The sequence below is a fragment of the Varanus komodoensis genome, unplaced genomic scaffold, assembly GCF_004798865.1.
Source record: "Varanus komodoensis strain SLA01 unplaced genomic scaffold, ASM479886v1 scaffold1, whole genome shotgun sequence".
NCBI classification, from domain to species: Eukaryota; Metazoa; Chordata; class Lepidosauria; order Squamata; family Varanidae; genus Varanus; species Varanus komodoensis.
Genome location: NW_025335268.1, coordinates 95517233 through 95534880, shown reverse-complemented (window position 1 = coordinate 95534880; position 17648 = coordinate 95517233). Strand labels below are relative to the sequence as shown.

General features: G+C 39.6%; 1 protein-coding gene across 3 annotated transcripts in view; it reads right to left on the bottom strand.

Annotated features, from left to right (window-relative positions):
- ARMH3 (armadillo like helical domain containing 3) overlaps positions 1 to 17648 on the bottom strand; it is a 144338-nt gene that overhangs the window by 35616 nt on the left and 91074 nt on the right. For all 3 annotated transcript variants that reach the window (XM_044436991.1, XM_044437000.1, XM_044437010.1), the window contains exon 24: positions 4405 to 4483. In XM_044436991.1, the coding sequence (XP_044292926.1) occupies positions 4405 to 4483 (79 nt within the window). The remainder of the gene's footprint in view (positions 1 to 4404; positions 4484 to 17648) is intronic.

Here is a 17648-nt window from a genome sequence, read left to right as displayed (position 1 = left end):
CAGAAATCTCTTATTTATGTTTCCCTTGTTTCATATCAGTGCAATCTACTTTTTACTACTAAATTAAGAAGGTGCTACATTTGCAGAAGTTTCTAATCTACCAAGCTCAGTCCTATGCTTTGCTCTTCATAAACAGAAGTCATTCTCATAAACTCAGAAAGCACAGTGGCTAAGCAGATTTGCTGCCTTGAATAGCCATAATTTATCTAGGTAATTAAAACATAACTGAAGAAATGGCATGCACTTATGAAATACCTTGACAACCAAGGACAAAGAAAATGATTTCTCCCTGTAAACTAAAAAGTTAAACTGCCCTGACATATAGCAAACCAATCTGATCTCAAAGATGGCTTTTCTACCCATTCCATCCTGCTCTAGTGACATTTGTTTTATTGCACCCAATACATTAAATTTAATGGAAGCCACTAAAATGCACTAAAGCAATTGCTCTGAGGCTTAACTCTACTCTCTCTCTCTCCCTCTCCACCCTGCCCACCCCCCCAATAGTTAAGCAGGGATTTTGGGGGGGGGGAGATACAATTATGTGCATGCTCTAAAGCTGTCAAAAGATATTACACAACTATTTCAACTGTAAACTAGTGCACTGTGCACAAAAAGGTATAAACCACTACCACAGCAAGTTATCATCATCCTGGAATTCCAGTGATCCTGGAATTCAAGCTCTGGAAAATGAACACTAACATTCTAAGATGGCTGTCATGTTTAAATGAAAGCCAGATATTTATGAAGTTCAGATGGCATCCTGGAGGGTGTATATGTAATTTTATGTTAACAATGAAGGGAACTTTAGATCTTATTCCTAATATCAGATTATGAATACTAAAAGTGATTTGATCATGATAAATTGTAGCATTGGCTTGGAATAGCTCAGATATACTCATTCCTGCTTAAATGAACTAAAACCATTTAAAGTAACTTTACAATTTCTATTAACTTTGTCACAGGATTCTATACATAACCAGGTATCCAGAGGAGAACAATGGAGCACTTGGAATCATGGTGTAGTTGTGGTGATTTCTGGGATTCATGGCAATTTTGCAGACAACTCCCAGGTTCATTTTTCTTAATGTTAGATAGAAAATAAAAACTAAGCATAAAATATGAAATTAAAGCCAATAGTAAATTAGTATAACTGAGTAACAGAGTTCTGATGCCATTACAGTTTGTGATCATCAAGGCACGCAATCATAGCAAAAGAGGAAAAACAGATTAAGAGTTAATACATGGAGATGAGGTATGAGAATACAAGGTTAACTACTTGAGAATAGTGCAATACAGTAGGATTGCTACAGCAGCTGAAAAGAAAAGCAGCACACAGGTTTCAAACTGAATGTATGTATGTGCCCTAAATGTGCCGCACAAAATCTTAATGATCATTTGAAGTCTGTCACAGTACTGTTTATTCTGGTGTTATGCAATTGTATTATTTCACCATACAATGAAAAAAGTATCTATTTTGAATCAAACACTCTGAGGGTCAGTTACTTCACTATAGGCACACACAGCATGAAAGAAAATAGAGTGAGGGAGCAGGAGAAAACAGATGCTGAAAGGCAAATTAAAGTAGGTAATGTGAAGCAATATATGTATTACCTTTACTCAGATGTATGCTAACGAAATCCCACTGACGGGTTGCAAGTGCTGTCTAGTGGATCTATGTTCATAGTCTGAACTTGGACAGCAGTTTGATTATGATGACTCTCCCTAGTTTTATAAACTGACCAGTGAGACTTTCACAAAATGTAACACTGCAAATCTATCACTTTATCCACAATACTGGCAGTTAAGAGCTGGATAGCTTTTGCACTGACAGCCAATGGATAATCGTATGATTCCTTACTTATTTTTAGGTTACAACACTGGATTTCTTACTAAATTTTAACTGGTGCTGTCCCTATAAAAGGGTGTTCCATGCTTTTGATACAGAGTTGTGACTCACACAAAATGTGTCTCCTTGTTTAGCCAAAACTTGTAACAGGATCTTCTGAATTATTAACATTTTGTCCTATTTAGCAAAGTTATGGTTCAAAACACTGCAATACACATTTTAGCTTAATAATCCCACCAATTTAATAGTTAAAAACAAAACAATTAAGAAAGGTTAAATCAGCTCTCAAAACAGATCCATGTCCTATATCCAAATAAACTCCATTATTCTTACTGCAGAAAAAAGATAAAGACCCTCCAATGATGGACATTTAGAAAGAGACTGAGCCAAAAACAGTGAGGAAGCTCTTCTGTGATTTTTGTGGGAGTCTGGGAAAGGGTGTTCAAGTACTTGGCTATTGCATGGAGGTAGCAACAGGAAAGGCAAGCAAATAATCTACCCTAATACAGTGAAGCAATATCATCCTTGGAAATAGGGACACACTCCATATCCTTCATCCTAGAATTCACAGTGAAGGCAGTAAAGTTGGCTTCATTTTTGTTCAATAAAACCTTTACTCTTAATGTGTGAACTATCATTGGCTGGGCTCAAATGATTGGCTGAGGAAGATGACACAGTTTAAAAATGGTACCAAAGCAACAAGCAAGATGCAGAATCCACAGCTGCAAAGAGATACAGTGGTACCTTGGCTCATGAATGCCTCAGTTCACGACCAAACTGGGTCACGAACAGAAATTTCAGAAAAAAAATGCCTGAGGTCATGAACTCCGCATCGGGTGATGATTGTGATTGCACCCATCTTCCCTGCACAAGCACGATCACGGTCATGCTTGGGGGGGTGGGGAGATGGCTACGATTTGTGCTCATGCAGGGAAGACAGGTGTGATTGCGGTTGTGTTTGGAGGGGGGTGGCCATGATCGTGATTGTGGGGAGGAGATGGCCGCGATCTTTGTTGTTCTTGGTTACTTTGTTGTTCCTTGTCACTTTGTTTCAAATTTTTGTGATAAAAAATGGTTACAGAATGGATTAACCTTATTTACATTGAACCTTATGGAGAAATTTGACTTGGCTCACAAACAGAGTCATGGAACGGATTAAGTTCGTGAGCCAAGATACCACTGTATTTAAAAAAAAAATCAAGAGCTTCACGGAATATTTTGCCCCTAAGTTTTCCCTTCATACCCACAACTGAAACAGACAATCATATATTGCCCTACCACAGTTCCTCTGTTTGGGGCTAATTCCAGAGGGCCCACCTCATCTCCAATGGCTTCTCTCTCTCTTGATGTTTCTGCCACTTCAGGATAATGCTTCCTTTTGAAAGGAGAAATCAAATCACTTCCCTACTTCCTAATAATCTCTCCTCAACTGCTCTGTGCATCAGAGCTGATTTCATTACCTGCTGCCTGCTGCTGTTAGCTTTATTTAAAGCACAGGCATATAGTGAAAAAAGAATTCAGCATGAACTCCCTGAACTGCTGGGGGATGAATGCTTCACTGCATTGACATGGAGAAGCTGCTTCCCTTTCTTAAAACTAGCAGACTGAGCCAAGCATGGCAGGGAAGACTCCCACATCCAAACCTACATTTTCAATTACTATATGTGCTGAAAAGGAATTTTAAAATCATAGGCTGATATAATCAACACTGAACAGTTGAAGGGGAACCTGCAAAATATAACATCATAGACCATAGTAGTAGCAGGTGCAACAACTCCCAGCATGAACACTGAGTTGACTAGTTTCAAGTGTCTGCAAATCAGAAAGGAAAGCCAGTAAAAACAAGACTGTTCTTTCATTTGCATGGTTCAGGTTCTACTGTACTGATACTGATTGAAGCAAAAGCCTGGGCCAAATCAATGACTATCTATTGCCATACTTTGAAGCCTAATCCTCTCTGTATGGCTGTTTCAATAAACTGGACAACCTTTTCCTTTCTGAAATTATTTTACCTTTAGAAAGGTCCATTTACACAGTTGTGCATCACTGTCAGGCCAGGGAGCAGAGAAATCAGGCTAATTATGAGGAAATAAAATGGAACCCTCATTGCTCTTCCTATGAAAGATCTTTCTACTTAGCAATGTACTTAAAATAGATATTCAAGACTTGTCAAATTGAATTACCCCCAAAAAGTCAGTATTATCCACTATTGCAAATGTTCAAATTTGCCCAAGCATTATTAAATAAAGCTGCATTCCATGTATTTCTCTAACTGGAAATCAACATTACTGCCAAGAGTGCATATTTCCTGAGCCTTCAGTGATCAAGCGCACACATTTGTGAATAAAGAAGCATGTTGATCAGGATATGTACTCTCTTCTGGACTCTGACCTTGTAGCACCACAAATCCCACTTCTTGCACATATGTTGCTGTTTTGACAGTTGAGGACACTACAAGGCCACAGATGCAGCAAGTTCTGGGGTTAATTCTTCTGGACATATGTCAAAAGGAATAATCTAGATCCCCACCTAGCAAAAAGCAGTATGGAACTCACCTGTTCTTCTGAGAGCTGCGAGATGTGATTCACAGCAGCATAGGACTCTATCTTTGGATTGAAGTGATTGATGATGGCTCTAAAAACAAAGAGAGGATCTTTACACCATATGCAAGGGTTACAGAGAGATCTTCCCTCATCACCAGTGTTGAATTGAAGCTCTTTCAACTATATGATGCAGCTATGCTGCTGTTAGCTATATCTATATAGTATCAGTTCTACATGGAAAAATAATTAACTAAATTAGACTACTAAGCAGTTACTGGGTTGTCATCTTCTTCCATATTTTCTTACTGATCGTAAATTGGTCCTTAAAACTGTTCTCTTGAGCCTGGATATGATTTGGCAGTATATTTGTTTAGAAAGTACAGAGATATGCATACACAGAGTCTTGGTCTTTGTATAATCAACTACATATTTTTGTTATAGTTTTACCCTATTTCACAGACAAAAAATATTTCCAAGTGCTCCACAGCAATTAAAACATTACACAAAGCTACTGGAAGAAAGGACTCTAAATTGCACTTGAGTCCAGGCACAATAGCAGTTTTCCTACTTTCCAAGAGTAGTTTTCCTACTTTCTGATGGCCTAAATTTAAGCAATAAGCCCAGGATGTGGAGAATCCTGTATTTGAGTTCAGAATGCTCATTCCCCAAACTGCCTCTATTCTTGCATCAAACTCTAAAATAGCAATGCTGGGCTTAAGTCTGTCTATATATATGCTTCATGCTTACTAGTTCTTATTACATAAACTGAAATGAGCAGTCTCAGAATGTAGCTGAATCTCACAACAGTAGCACTGGCCTAGCAGTCATAATGCTAGAAGATCTCTAGCTCCAAGAAAATACTAAATATGAGGGAAAAAACTGATCAAAATTGTGTTCCTCCAAGTTAAATATTATCAGCCAAGACAAACCATATGAAGATACATCCACCTAGAAGTACCCTGCCTGCATTTTCAGGTGATGTTAAGTGAAACTCATCCAAACAACTACAAAACAAGATTCTTAAACATGGATCCTCAAACTACGGCCCAGGGGCCGGATCCAGCCCACCATGCCCATTTATCCAGCCCGCAATGCCCATTTTGACCCACTGCTGCCCACCCTGCCCCGTGCGCAAGGAGGCAGCGGTTTGCTTACTCAGAGAAAACGATCTCCAAGCGAGCAAGCCGCTGCCTCGTGCACCCGCCTTGCGGCACACGCCCGCCTCTGCCTCGCCCCGCACGTGCGCCGGCTCGCACCTCGTCTCCCTCGCCCCATGCGCCCGCCTGCACCTTGCCTCGCCTCCCCTCACCATGTGCCCCGCCCCTGCCTCAGCACACACGTCTGCACGTGCTGCCCCTGCCCCCTCGCCACTCCGCGCAAACCGACGGCACCACCTTTCCGGCCCGTGCCCGGCACTGGCACCTTTCAACTGGCCCCCTGGTGGAAAACTTTGAGGACCCCTGTTCTTAAAGGTATTTCTGATCCTGTGCTATCTATGTTGGCTGGGAAATAAAAAACTTTATCTGCAAAGCACATACCAGGTGTGAGAATCTAACAGCAGCAGAAGCAGCAGCAATGACAACAAAAGATTTCAAATAACTTTCACTAACTCTCCTTTTAAAATGTCTGGTTCAAATGCAAGGCTACTATGATTTATATACTGGGGAGCTAAATCAGTAAAAATGGAGATCAAAAATAAATATTCAAAGAGTATGCATTTAATTTTAATGGTTTATTAAATCATCAAGCTTTATGGTTTCATAGACCACATCCAGCTGTGATCTTTTGCAAGTCTGCTTTCCTTATGTTAAGTGTGATAACAACTGTTATACATGTATACAGTCATGGGAAAAGTCTATTATTGTATTACACTGTCAGGAAGTAAGGGCAAGTTGCTGTCCTTCTTCAAGTGGTAATTTGTTCGTTCACACATATGGGCTTTGCACCTGCATAGAGGCTTTTGTTGGGAAGATACCTCAGTGTCTGTTAAATACAGAAGTTCCTGTGCATTCCTTTAGGTCACTCAAGACTGCGAAGGTGGCCTCAGGACCAAGAGATAATAATTATGAACAACCATGAACTAGTCAAACTAGTGCTGGAAAACAAGAAACAGATCAGCATTTGATACCAAGTGGGGTTGGTGTGTAGGTTGTGTGACTGCACAGATGACCACTCAAAGAACGACAGTTAGAGGTAAGCAACTTCCATTTCTTTTTGTGGTCTCTGTGCATCGCACATATGGATGTGTTCTTGTCTCTGGAAAATACACTACCTCTGAGATGCAGTTAGAGTCAGACAAAGTTCCAGCTTTTATAATAATAAAGCACACTTGCTGTGGATTGAACAAAGCAAGTTAGTCTTAGTAGGCACCATCAGAAACCAGTCATTCAAGTATAGATAGACCTGGACTCCTTGAAGACATAGGCAAATGTATCCCACAGCTATGCATTTTATAAAAACTCTTGGGGCTATAGTTGTCCAAAGGACAACATGGAAAATTGTAAGGCTTCTCCTCCAACATGGAAGTGATGAAAATATCTGTAGAAATGTGCTATTGCTCCTCCCATTGTGCTTTTAATTGGGCTTCCCTCTAATGATGGCAGCAACCCAGTGGGTGCGCCTCCTCAAGGGGTGGGGGTTCTCTACTGGAAGAACTTCCCATGACAACATCCCTTCCCTCGGGCTGTATTGCTCCAATTCCCACTCCTCACTGTTAGCCTCTCCTTCCATCTGCCCTTGAGCTAATCTCCTCTTCTGCTATCTCCTATTTAGTTTCAGGACCCTTAACAACTCCCTGCAGTTCAATTCCATTGAAATAAACCATTTCTTCTCCTGAATCTGATTTTTTTAAAAAAAGGTGCTTCTCATGGGAACCCTTGCCAGAGCCTGCCTTTATGCTTACTCATAACACTCTCAGACCAATTTTTTATCAGGGAAATTTAATGGATTTTATTGTAGAGTTTCATTTTCGATGATGGGTTGAGCTCCTCTTACTGTACAGACAGAGCCAGAATTTGTTAGAAACTGGGACTGGTGGAGCATGACACATGCACCTTTTCCAGAAGACATACAACCAAGATAAAAAACACAGAATGTTAAAGAATAATTAACCACATAATAACTTATCAACCTCCAAAGAAAAGTAACAAGAGAGAAGTCTCCATAATTTAACATAACATCACTCTGCTTGAGACCAGAGGATAGATGGAATGGTATAGCTGGAGACTTGGAAAAGACTTGCTGTCTGCCACTAGTCAAGAATTATTTGGAGAAGGAAGTAGGGATTGTTTCTCCTCTTACTCTTAAAACACACACACACACCACGACCACCACCACCACCACCACCACCCCTTGACCCTCCCTGCAATAGTACAGCCTTCTCCCATGAAAGAACTGCTCTCTTCAACAAGCTGGATCAAAGTTGGATTTCACCTGTGTATTCCAGCATCATAATGCAGAACTAATGTTTCTTGACCACAAAAATAATTCATTTTGCTGTGGATTAAAAATTATTGATTTGTTACCAACTAAATCAAGCTTGACCTTTTATCTCTACCCTGATATGGTAAAGCAAAAGAGTATTTGGTATTCATGGGATGCTGGTAAGGAACTTTCATAAACAGGTAACATGAGTGTGCTTTGACTGAGATAATGTTTAAATCCAAACTGCCCAATTAATTCTTATTCTACATCACTTCCTGCATGAGAGTGGAGAGTCTGCTATACGTAAGATTCTTGTGAGTGTTCTCAAAATATTATTTTGAGGTGTAGGAAGCTCATCAGCTGCGCTATGGACATTTCAGTCTTCCCTTATAGAAGGGTTCTTCAATTTTTCGGGACCTATATGCACATCTGGGAATTTGAAAAACTGCTGTGGGCACCACCACAAAATGGATCTTAGGTTGTATCTTATTCAGCAAAAATGTCACGTGTTTATTCAAGACTGCAATACTTCCTTACTAATAGATTAAATCAACTAATTATTGGCAGTGCAATGCAGCTAATACTTATTTTAGATTTAGGTTTTGGCAATGCTTCTTTTGGGGAGGAGATTATTACACAGATAAGTTTTATACTGGAATAGTCTTTAAAATTCAGTGATGTACATGCGTTTTTAATTTACTTAACTGTTTCATAGAAATTAACAAATGGAGGGGGAAATGCATTATCTGCTCACTTTTGATAGCTGAAAACCTGATATTACAAAGCTGAAAAGATAACATTTACGCCCTGCAATGCAATGGATTGAGGACCTAACAATGTTTTTGATATATAAACAAGTGCAATATAGAGATCAACTTCAAACAGATACTTATGTGGTATTTAGTCAGCTTTTGCCAAAGCTTACAAAGCTTGTATGCATTGCATACAAATCCATGTACATATGTAACCAAATGTGGATTTTTAAAGGCAATTACAATTTTATTTATTTATTTATTTATTACATACATTTATACCCCGTCCTATTGCTTCAAGCACTCAGGATGGCTTACAAGATATAAAAATACAATAAATGTAAAACATTAATTATTAAAACAATATAAAGCAATTAAAAAGCTTTTCCTGGCATGGCAGTAAGCAGTGGGAAAAGTTTCACCTTGTTAGTCCATAAAAGACATAGGAGGGTTTAAGAAGTGGTCACTTTGGTGGTATATACTGGCCAAGTTGTCCTTCTTGGTTTTAGATCAACATCCAAAGGGCCAATCTCTTCAAAGTTCCCATATCCACAACCTGAAGCCCCTGGGCCTCCCTGAAGCCACATGATAAGAGGAAGCTCTGTGAAATTCCGGGAAGGGTTGTCTGCATAGTACAGCCACCAAAACATGCTCGCATTGCTTCTGAAGGGAGTGTACCTCCATGCCTGCTTTGGCTCTTTAGGTTCCTTTATCAAAAAACCGAAGCTCACAGTTATCAGACAGAACAGTAGAATATAATTCTGTTTCAGCAACATCTTAGCAACAATAGGGCGATTTCCTGGGTAGAAATCATATGACTCCAGTTCCTTGTCAGCTGCTTCTGACATGAGTCAGACCCTTCCTTTCTTGTCCTTAGGCTCCAAAACACTGGACAGTCCTTTACAATGCAGATTTTTATTGGCACTTCACAACTAACAGGCCAATGCAACTTTGAGAACACACTAACAAGCTGAACAATAATCAGACTCAAAGAATGCTTCTCAATGGTACTTTCTCAATGGTACCAGGAAAGGTTAATGAACAGGAACCACAGGGGTCAGTCCTGGACCAGTGTTCTTCAACATTTTTATTAATGGTTTGGATGAGGTGGTGAAGGAAATGCTGATCAAATTCGCTGGTGATAAAAAATTGAGCAGGATAGCTAATACCCTGGAAGATAGAAGGAAAATTTAACATGATCTTGACAGCTAGAGCACCGAGCTGAAAGCAAAGAAATGAAATTGAATAGAAACAAATGCCAAGTTCTGCACTTAAGAAAAGGGAACCAAATGCACAGTAAATAGATAGGGAATACTTGACTCAAAGATACTACAAATGAGAAGGAACTTAGAATTGTAGATCACAAGCTGAGTATGAGTCAACAATGTGATGTGGCTACAGCAAAAGCAAATGCTATTTTGGGCTGCATTAATAGAAATACAGCTTCCAGATCAGATGAGGTATTGGTTCCCCTTGGTTTGGCACTAGTGAGACCCCATCTTGAGTAATGTGTCCAGTTCTGGGCACCCCACTTGAAGAAGAATGTAGACAAGCTGAAGGGGATTCAGAAGAAAGGGATGAGGATGATCAAAGGTCTAGAAGCAAAGTCCTATGAGAAGAGCTTGAAAGAACTAGGCATATTTAGCTAGGAGAGAATACTGAGAATACTTCTCAGAGAATACTGAGAAGAACAGAGGGCCAGAATCTCTTCTTAACCATGTCAGAGTTCAGGGTATGGAATATAATAGGCTCAAGTTACAGGAAGCCAGATTCCATCTAGACATCAAGAAAAACTTTTGGACTGTTGTAGAAGTATGACAATGGAACCAATTACCTAAAGAGGTTGTGGGCTCTCCCACATTGGAGGCATTCAAGAAGCAGCTGGACAGTCATACATCAGGGAAGCTTTAACTTGGGAGTCCTGCATCAAGCAGCAGGTTGGACTCTGTGGCCTTATGGGTCCCTTCCAACACTACTATTCTATGGTTCTATAAAGAGATGGCTTGAAAATCCTGACTAATGAGGCAAATTTATGGACAAAGATGATCTTCATTTTAATGAACAGAAACAACCAATCAAGATTTAAAATATTTTCCATCTGAAAGAGTGGAATATTCCTTAGCACAGTAATGCCATGAGAGACAAAATAATACAAAAATAAATATGCTTCATTCACAAGAGTATTGCGCAAAACAGGGGGTTGCTGTTGATTTTAACTGTTTTTACATATTGAATCTTAACTGAATACCATCTGTTTCATGTGCTTGTAAGAGTTAGAAGGAAAATGCCCACAGAAATGTTTCTTGGAAATCCAAATCATGTGCTAGCCAAGGTTACAACAGTAAAGGAAAAGCTATGTTTATATGTCTCTTTGTCATCAGTGCATAGAAGACTGAGGTAGTATATCTATATACTTTGAATAAGAACATCCCCTTCTAGAGTATTGTTCTTAGCTTCACTTGACTTAGCCTCGAATGTAAAGTCAATTTTAATATGTAATGAAAGCTTTAGTTGATTAGCATCAGCCAATTAAAGTTTAAACAGAGGGGGGCCTGGCTCTTGCTTGTTACAGTCTACTCAGAAGTATTTGTCCAATTCCGAAGAGGCAGCAGAGAAGTGGGGGGGGGGGGGGATGCAGAGGACTTGGTCAAGGTTATCTAGCAAAGTTTTTCAGACACAGCATGAAAACCAGCCCACCTTAGAAAGAGAGGAAGATTTTACAAGGCAGGAGCGGGAGAGGATGCAGAAGAAACTCCTTGACCTGGTCAAGGGAAGACAAGTGAAGTTAGCGAATCAATTAAGAAGAGACCGCAAGCAGGGGACACCCTGAGGGTAGAGTCAGAAGCTTTACTGAAAAGAAGTTAAGGGCATGAATGTTCAGCTTGGATTCATTTTTTTTCATGAGCAGATTCTTCTCCCACATCTCAAAGAGAATGCTATTCTGATTTATATTGTTTTAATAAAAACCACACTTCTAAGGTTTTGTTCGAGTCTGCAAGAGAAGAAAAGAGGGGAATGTCCTGCTCACAACAGTTTGCAGTCTGAAAATGTTAACATATCATGTACCTTGTACCTATTCTGCTGACTGAGCAGAATGTTAAAGGCAGTTTATTTTTAGCTTTATTTTTCAAATGTCCATTACTATGATGGAGGGTTCCATTACAGAGACACCTGACATATCTTGTGCTACATACACCAACAGGTCCTTCCCAGTGAAAGTGAGGTCACCCTAACCTTAACCCCCCATAAAACAACATAAATATTTATTTTTATTTATTTTCTCTCAAATAAACATGCCCACTGTGGGCTCAGGAGACCCAGGTTCTAGTTCCTACTTGTCAAGAAACTCACTGGATGACTTTGGGCCAGACATCAATTTTCATCCTAGCCTTTCTCACAGGATTGTGCTGAGGGTAAAATAAAGGAAGAGAAGGAGAATTATGTAACCCACACTGAGTTCCTTGCAGAAAAAGATAGGATAAAAATATTATAAAAAAATAAGAACCTATCAGTCAAGCCTATGTAAAAAAATGGCTCACTTATGGACACCAGCACCCCAAAACTGACTTCTACTAGAGGAAATCCCTTCAGGATAAGTACTGAAATATGATTATTATACAAGAGTCACACAGCTCTATCATGAACAAAACGGCTGAGAAGTAAAGTTAGGCTAAAAATAAGTGACATGTCTGAAGTTACAAATAAAATTTACCACTAAGCTAGGATATGAAAATGTGAATCAAATGACACATTTTAATTAGATAACGTGTAGCTCCTTTTCTTGTTCTTTCATTTAAAGCAGATTTTACAGGGTAGGTAGGTTTGCACAGCCCCCAATCTGGATCAGGAGAAGTTTGATCAGTTCCATTGCAGCCTCTTCTCTCCTAAAATCCCCTTCCCAAAAACACAGAAGTGTCAACTGAAAGGAAGAACAGGGTTAAATCTCATTTCCACAGATGAGTTAGTCTTGATCGGCATTGCAGCCCCAGATACAGGCTAGTTTCAAGGGAAGACATAGTCAGACACCTTCTGAGCTCCCCCACCCCAACAGAGGCCCACTGAAAAAAGTCCCCTGAAGTTGCTCTTCCATTTCACCATTGCAACCTGTTAGATTATCTACTTCTCACTTTGGCCAAGTTGTGGTAAAGAGAAGCTGCAGTAGATACCATTGCCTACTTGCTCACTGGCTCTCCACCTGCCAAACAAGGAAGTGGTAGCAATGAAGAGAAAGAGGATGCAAAAGTAGCTGATGACAATGGTGGTGAGAAGATAGATTCCACTAAGACAGGGGGCCCATTGATGTATCTTGTCCAAGAACACTCCAAAATCTGGCTCTGGCGCTGCCTATGCTATTACTAATTAAAAAGGGAGTGACATACTACTTAACATGCAGATGGACCCTTAAATAGACTCTTATACTGAAACCAAACAACAGGATACTATTCTGGGTATAATGCGGCCAAGGCAAACTGTTTTTAATGCACTATTTATTTCAGTGGAGTAAAGTTATGCATATGCCTAACTTCCCTTTGAAAATAACAGGTCTTGAAAGTATTTAACATCATCTGGATTATATCCACTTCAGTATCCACTTCAGAGATAGGCGATGCAAACAGAGGGGACATAGCAAGATCAAAGACCCTGGAGTGGAGTTATAAATAATGTCTATATTTCAATTCATTTATATAAATTCTCAGTAATGACCAGTAAATAGCAAGAGACAAAGGTAGGTATCTTGATATTTCAGAAAGAGTAATCAACTTTTTCTTGCCTTGCAAAATCATAGCCATAATGTTCAGTGAATGGCCTCATCCAGACATCACACATAACGATAGTGTGACAAAAATGAACCCCCTCCCCATTCCAGTACAATCACAGAGATAAGGCTTGGCCACTATTGCCTACAGTGTTTCCTTGGCCACTATTTAGTGTGTTGTTCAAACTATAAACTGTAATCTTAACTGGGGTTTTCATAAAGTCTGGAGAACACAGCAAGCTGTGCTTACACTAAACCAGAAGCAAGAGCTTCTAGGTTTCACCCTATAGCTATAAGGGAGTTATAACTAGCACAGTTAGAAGGAAGCACACAAAAGGCCAATGCCTACTCTTCAACATGGTTTAGTGTGAAGCCACCTGACCAATGGCTTCATGGTGCTGTAATTGCTGATATCCCTATAATATTCCTAACCAGCTCCTATGAGTGGATGCCTGCCACTGCAAGTGCACATTTGTATATTCAAGTCAAACAAACCATTAAAAAAGGGGGCAGCCAAGATTCTTCTTCTGGCCCAGCTTTAGTCATAGAGCTGCCATTCCTCTGAGCAAGATGGCAGTTTTTCTTCCCCTCAGGAAAGAGCATGAAAATAGAAAGCTCAAGTTTGTTCTTTTAGAGGAGAAATCCACTAGCCACAAAAATAAACTGCAAGGTGAAAGCAAAACAGAAACAGAGTTTAATCAGAGAGCAAGGGGGTATTTATTTTTTTAGCTTATAGAAAAGTCTGAGTCAGCGGCAGCATCAAAGGGTAGGAGAAGAAAGCCTGTTACACCTGTTCCCTCCTGTCAAGTAGCAATGTATTCTTCATTCAGCAGACAGCTTCTGTTTTAGGGACCTTGTATCCTATTTTGCTGGTCATATGAGAGAGAGAAGTGGGCCTTCTTGTGCAGACTGAGCCTTCACATCAGCTTTTCAGTTTCTCTCCTTTCATCTAGCTCTGCTTGCTTGTAGGAGAGAGCACACCAAATGCTTTTGATTCCTTTCCTGGCACACAATCTTCTATATCTCATCACTTTCTAGATATTAAGCAATTTAGTTTCTCTCCCTGGTTTGAAGAACAAGCTAATTTTCCATCAGAGTACAGGCCTGTACATTTAAGATGAGTGATGAGTCAGTTCTTGCCCTCTCCACCCCACCTAAATCTCCACTCTTTGACTTCTTTTGTATGGTAGATACCAGAGGTGCAGAGACTAACTGTTTCAGCATGGCCATTTCCTACACTGCATACAAAATAGGTACCCATAGCAACATTCACATTCTGTCACAGATCAGCAGGAATCTTCCTAAGAAAATCAGAGGATGGACAAATATCTGTGCAATGAATGAATGCTCATTAGAAAGTAACTGCATTTGATAAGATTCTTTAAATAGCCAAGTACCAAAATTACAATCTAAAATTTCTTCTTTGCTGTTGTTAATTATTCTTGCAGTTGATTAACTCAACAGGTAACTGCTCTAGCTAACACTGCTCTAGTCCTGCCAATCCAGTACTCACTTGCTTCATCATCATTTAAAATATATAAGTTCATACTAATGCTGGAATAAATTCAAAATGAGTACTTAAAAATATGGAACTGCTTTCTACTAAGACTTGCCCATTTAGCCCCATACAATTCTTCAAGGACTCAGACGGTTAGGATTGCACCATTTGTGTACCTGAGATATGGGGCTTGCTTTTTTAAAGCGGAGTTTAAACCTATGGCCTACCACATGGTTGTCTAGGCCAGACAAAGTAATCAAGTGCCATCCAGATGTTTTAGACCTCAACTCCTATAATCCTTTACCACTGCCTATGCTAACTGATGCTGATGGGATTTGTAGTGCAGAACATCAGGAGGGCAACAGGGTGCTCATTCCTAGTATATACTTAGCTATGGCTACTCCAAAATGTGGTAAATGGTATTGAAAAGCCATTTCAAAGCCCATATCTCAGCAGGTAATCAATCAAAATTCTCTCAATGGACTGCAAATCCTCTTCAAGCACCCAACAACCATCCATCACAAATCCACTACCAGGGGTGAGTGGTTTGGGTCTGAATCCAGGCCGAAAGCTCAATTGTTCATACATTCTGAAAAATTCACCCATACAGTTCTATATCAGTCTAAACTACTTGCACCCCAAGTGGCCTAAAATAAGAAGACAAGGAGGAAGCATTTGCCAGTGTCATTCTTACATGTCTTAACAAACCATTGCTAACTAAATAACCCCACTTCATCTCCTGCATGTATTTATTCTAGACTCCGTAGCTGTAATTTTTGTAGGAGCCTCCTAACTTGCCTGGAAAATGTGCGAACTTGTGAATCATGTGCGAAAATGTGCGAACTTGTGAATCATGCCTCTTAAGATGGCAAGAACAGAGCAGTGCTCCAAATAGCTATGCAATCATTGTGAAGACAAGCAATGAAAAGCAAGGAAGCAGAAAATACATTGGTATACAAAAATATTTCTTCTGGGGAAGAAATATACAGCATCTTCGCTTCCAAGGGGTTAAAAGTCTATACTTCACAAAAGTAGTCATCCTATGTTAGTCAGTGAAAGCAACTGGTTTAGTAAATACCAGCTCCTCCTTGCCGGTGCCTTTAGCTTAATTTGGGGACAAGACAATGAACTTCTTAATCAGATGGATACAGACAGATTACGAGGTCTGCAAGCCCAACCCTACACTGATCTTGGCAGAGAGTTTGTGAAATAATACTTGTTTTCCACAGGCTTTCCATTTGGTGTGGTCTAAGTTCTCTGTAGCCTGCAGAGCTGATAGCTCTATAATGATCAAGAAGGACAAGACAGGGCTGTATCCTGAACTAAATGTGATCCAAATTACTATTGGCAATTCCAGGGGACCACCTAAAGAAACCAACCATGTATGAAGCAGACACACCTATTCCTACACCATTCAACATTAAGCTGCCAGCGAAAAGAAACCCACAGCTGAGAAAAGATGTACCAAGAGAGCCATCCACAGAGAATCTTGGATGTATATAAATAGTTAAACAGGTCCAATCATATCTTGAGAGCAGAATTCTGGTCTGGGAGGCCACTACCTGCAGTTTCACCTCTTTTCTTTTCATTTACCTTCAATTAGATCATGGTAGTTTTCTTTAACACTGCTAAACCTTGGGCAATTTCTTTTTTATGTAGATTTGCCTAACTCAGGTTTGATGCATGGGAGACGATGGGACTCTGTGTGGTTCTTGACACCATGACCTGTTGGTATTCTCACCAGGTAGTCATCCTGACCAACTGCCTGACTGCACCGGTCAAGGAAAAAAGGCTGATTAGAGGTGGTATAAAAAGAAGATACTGACTCATGACGTGCAGTCAGCTAATAGAAGGAGCTTCATGTATATATAAAATGTATGTCTATATGAGAAACTCTGATCCCACTGATTATTATATCCAAATAGTTCTCTTTCTTTCATTAAAACTATTGGTAACCTGAAAGAATGTTTTGTCTCTCTTACAGTAATCTTGTTTTGCAGAATTATACCACAGTCTCAGTGGATGTGGTACAACTTACTCCTAGATTTTGCTTATCAAATAGTATAGATTAGGTAATAGGTGCTATGAATAAAGCTAGTTACTTCTAAAGCTAGTTACACTAGATGTTCTTTGTGTCCCTTCCAGTCCTATTACTCTGCAATAACAGTAAGTGTACCTAGGAAGTTGCAGAACAACACCTGGACTCATGGAGAAAGTAACTGAGGGTCAAACCTTACAATACTTTAAGGACTCAGCTATGTCTTTAAAGCAATTTTTAGTCTGATTCACAAGTAGGGATGGATCTTGAATCAGACATTACCCAGAACTGTAGAAGGACTCAGTTTTCAAAAGTAATTAAATACTCCACCAGCTACTATAGTCCCCTAATCACCTTTCAATAGGGACTGTTCATAAATGTTCCCTCCCAACAGTAATGACTATAAATTAGCTCATCATCCACCAAATGCTTCAAAATAATTCATAATGGATTTAGATTTCAGTCCTATGAGATGTAAAAAATTTCAGCATCTGGCACTGACAAAAGTAAAAATATTTTAATTACTCTTTATGCTCATTAGTAGTCTAATTAGTCATTTCATTACATGCTTCTTCCTTTAAAAAAAGCATGACATGTCTGGGGTTCCTTTTACTATGATCTGCTATGCAAGTTGCACACCAGCTTCCAATATACACAAAGAGACTAGCATTCAGAATATTTATTCAGCGTTTCAGAGGCTTCTCTAGAAAAAGAGTGGCTGTCAGCTCAATTAACAGAGACAATACCTATCACAAACCTCACACAATATAAAACAAAACCCAGCATGCA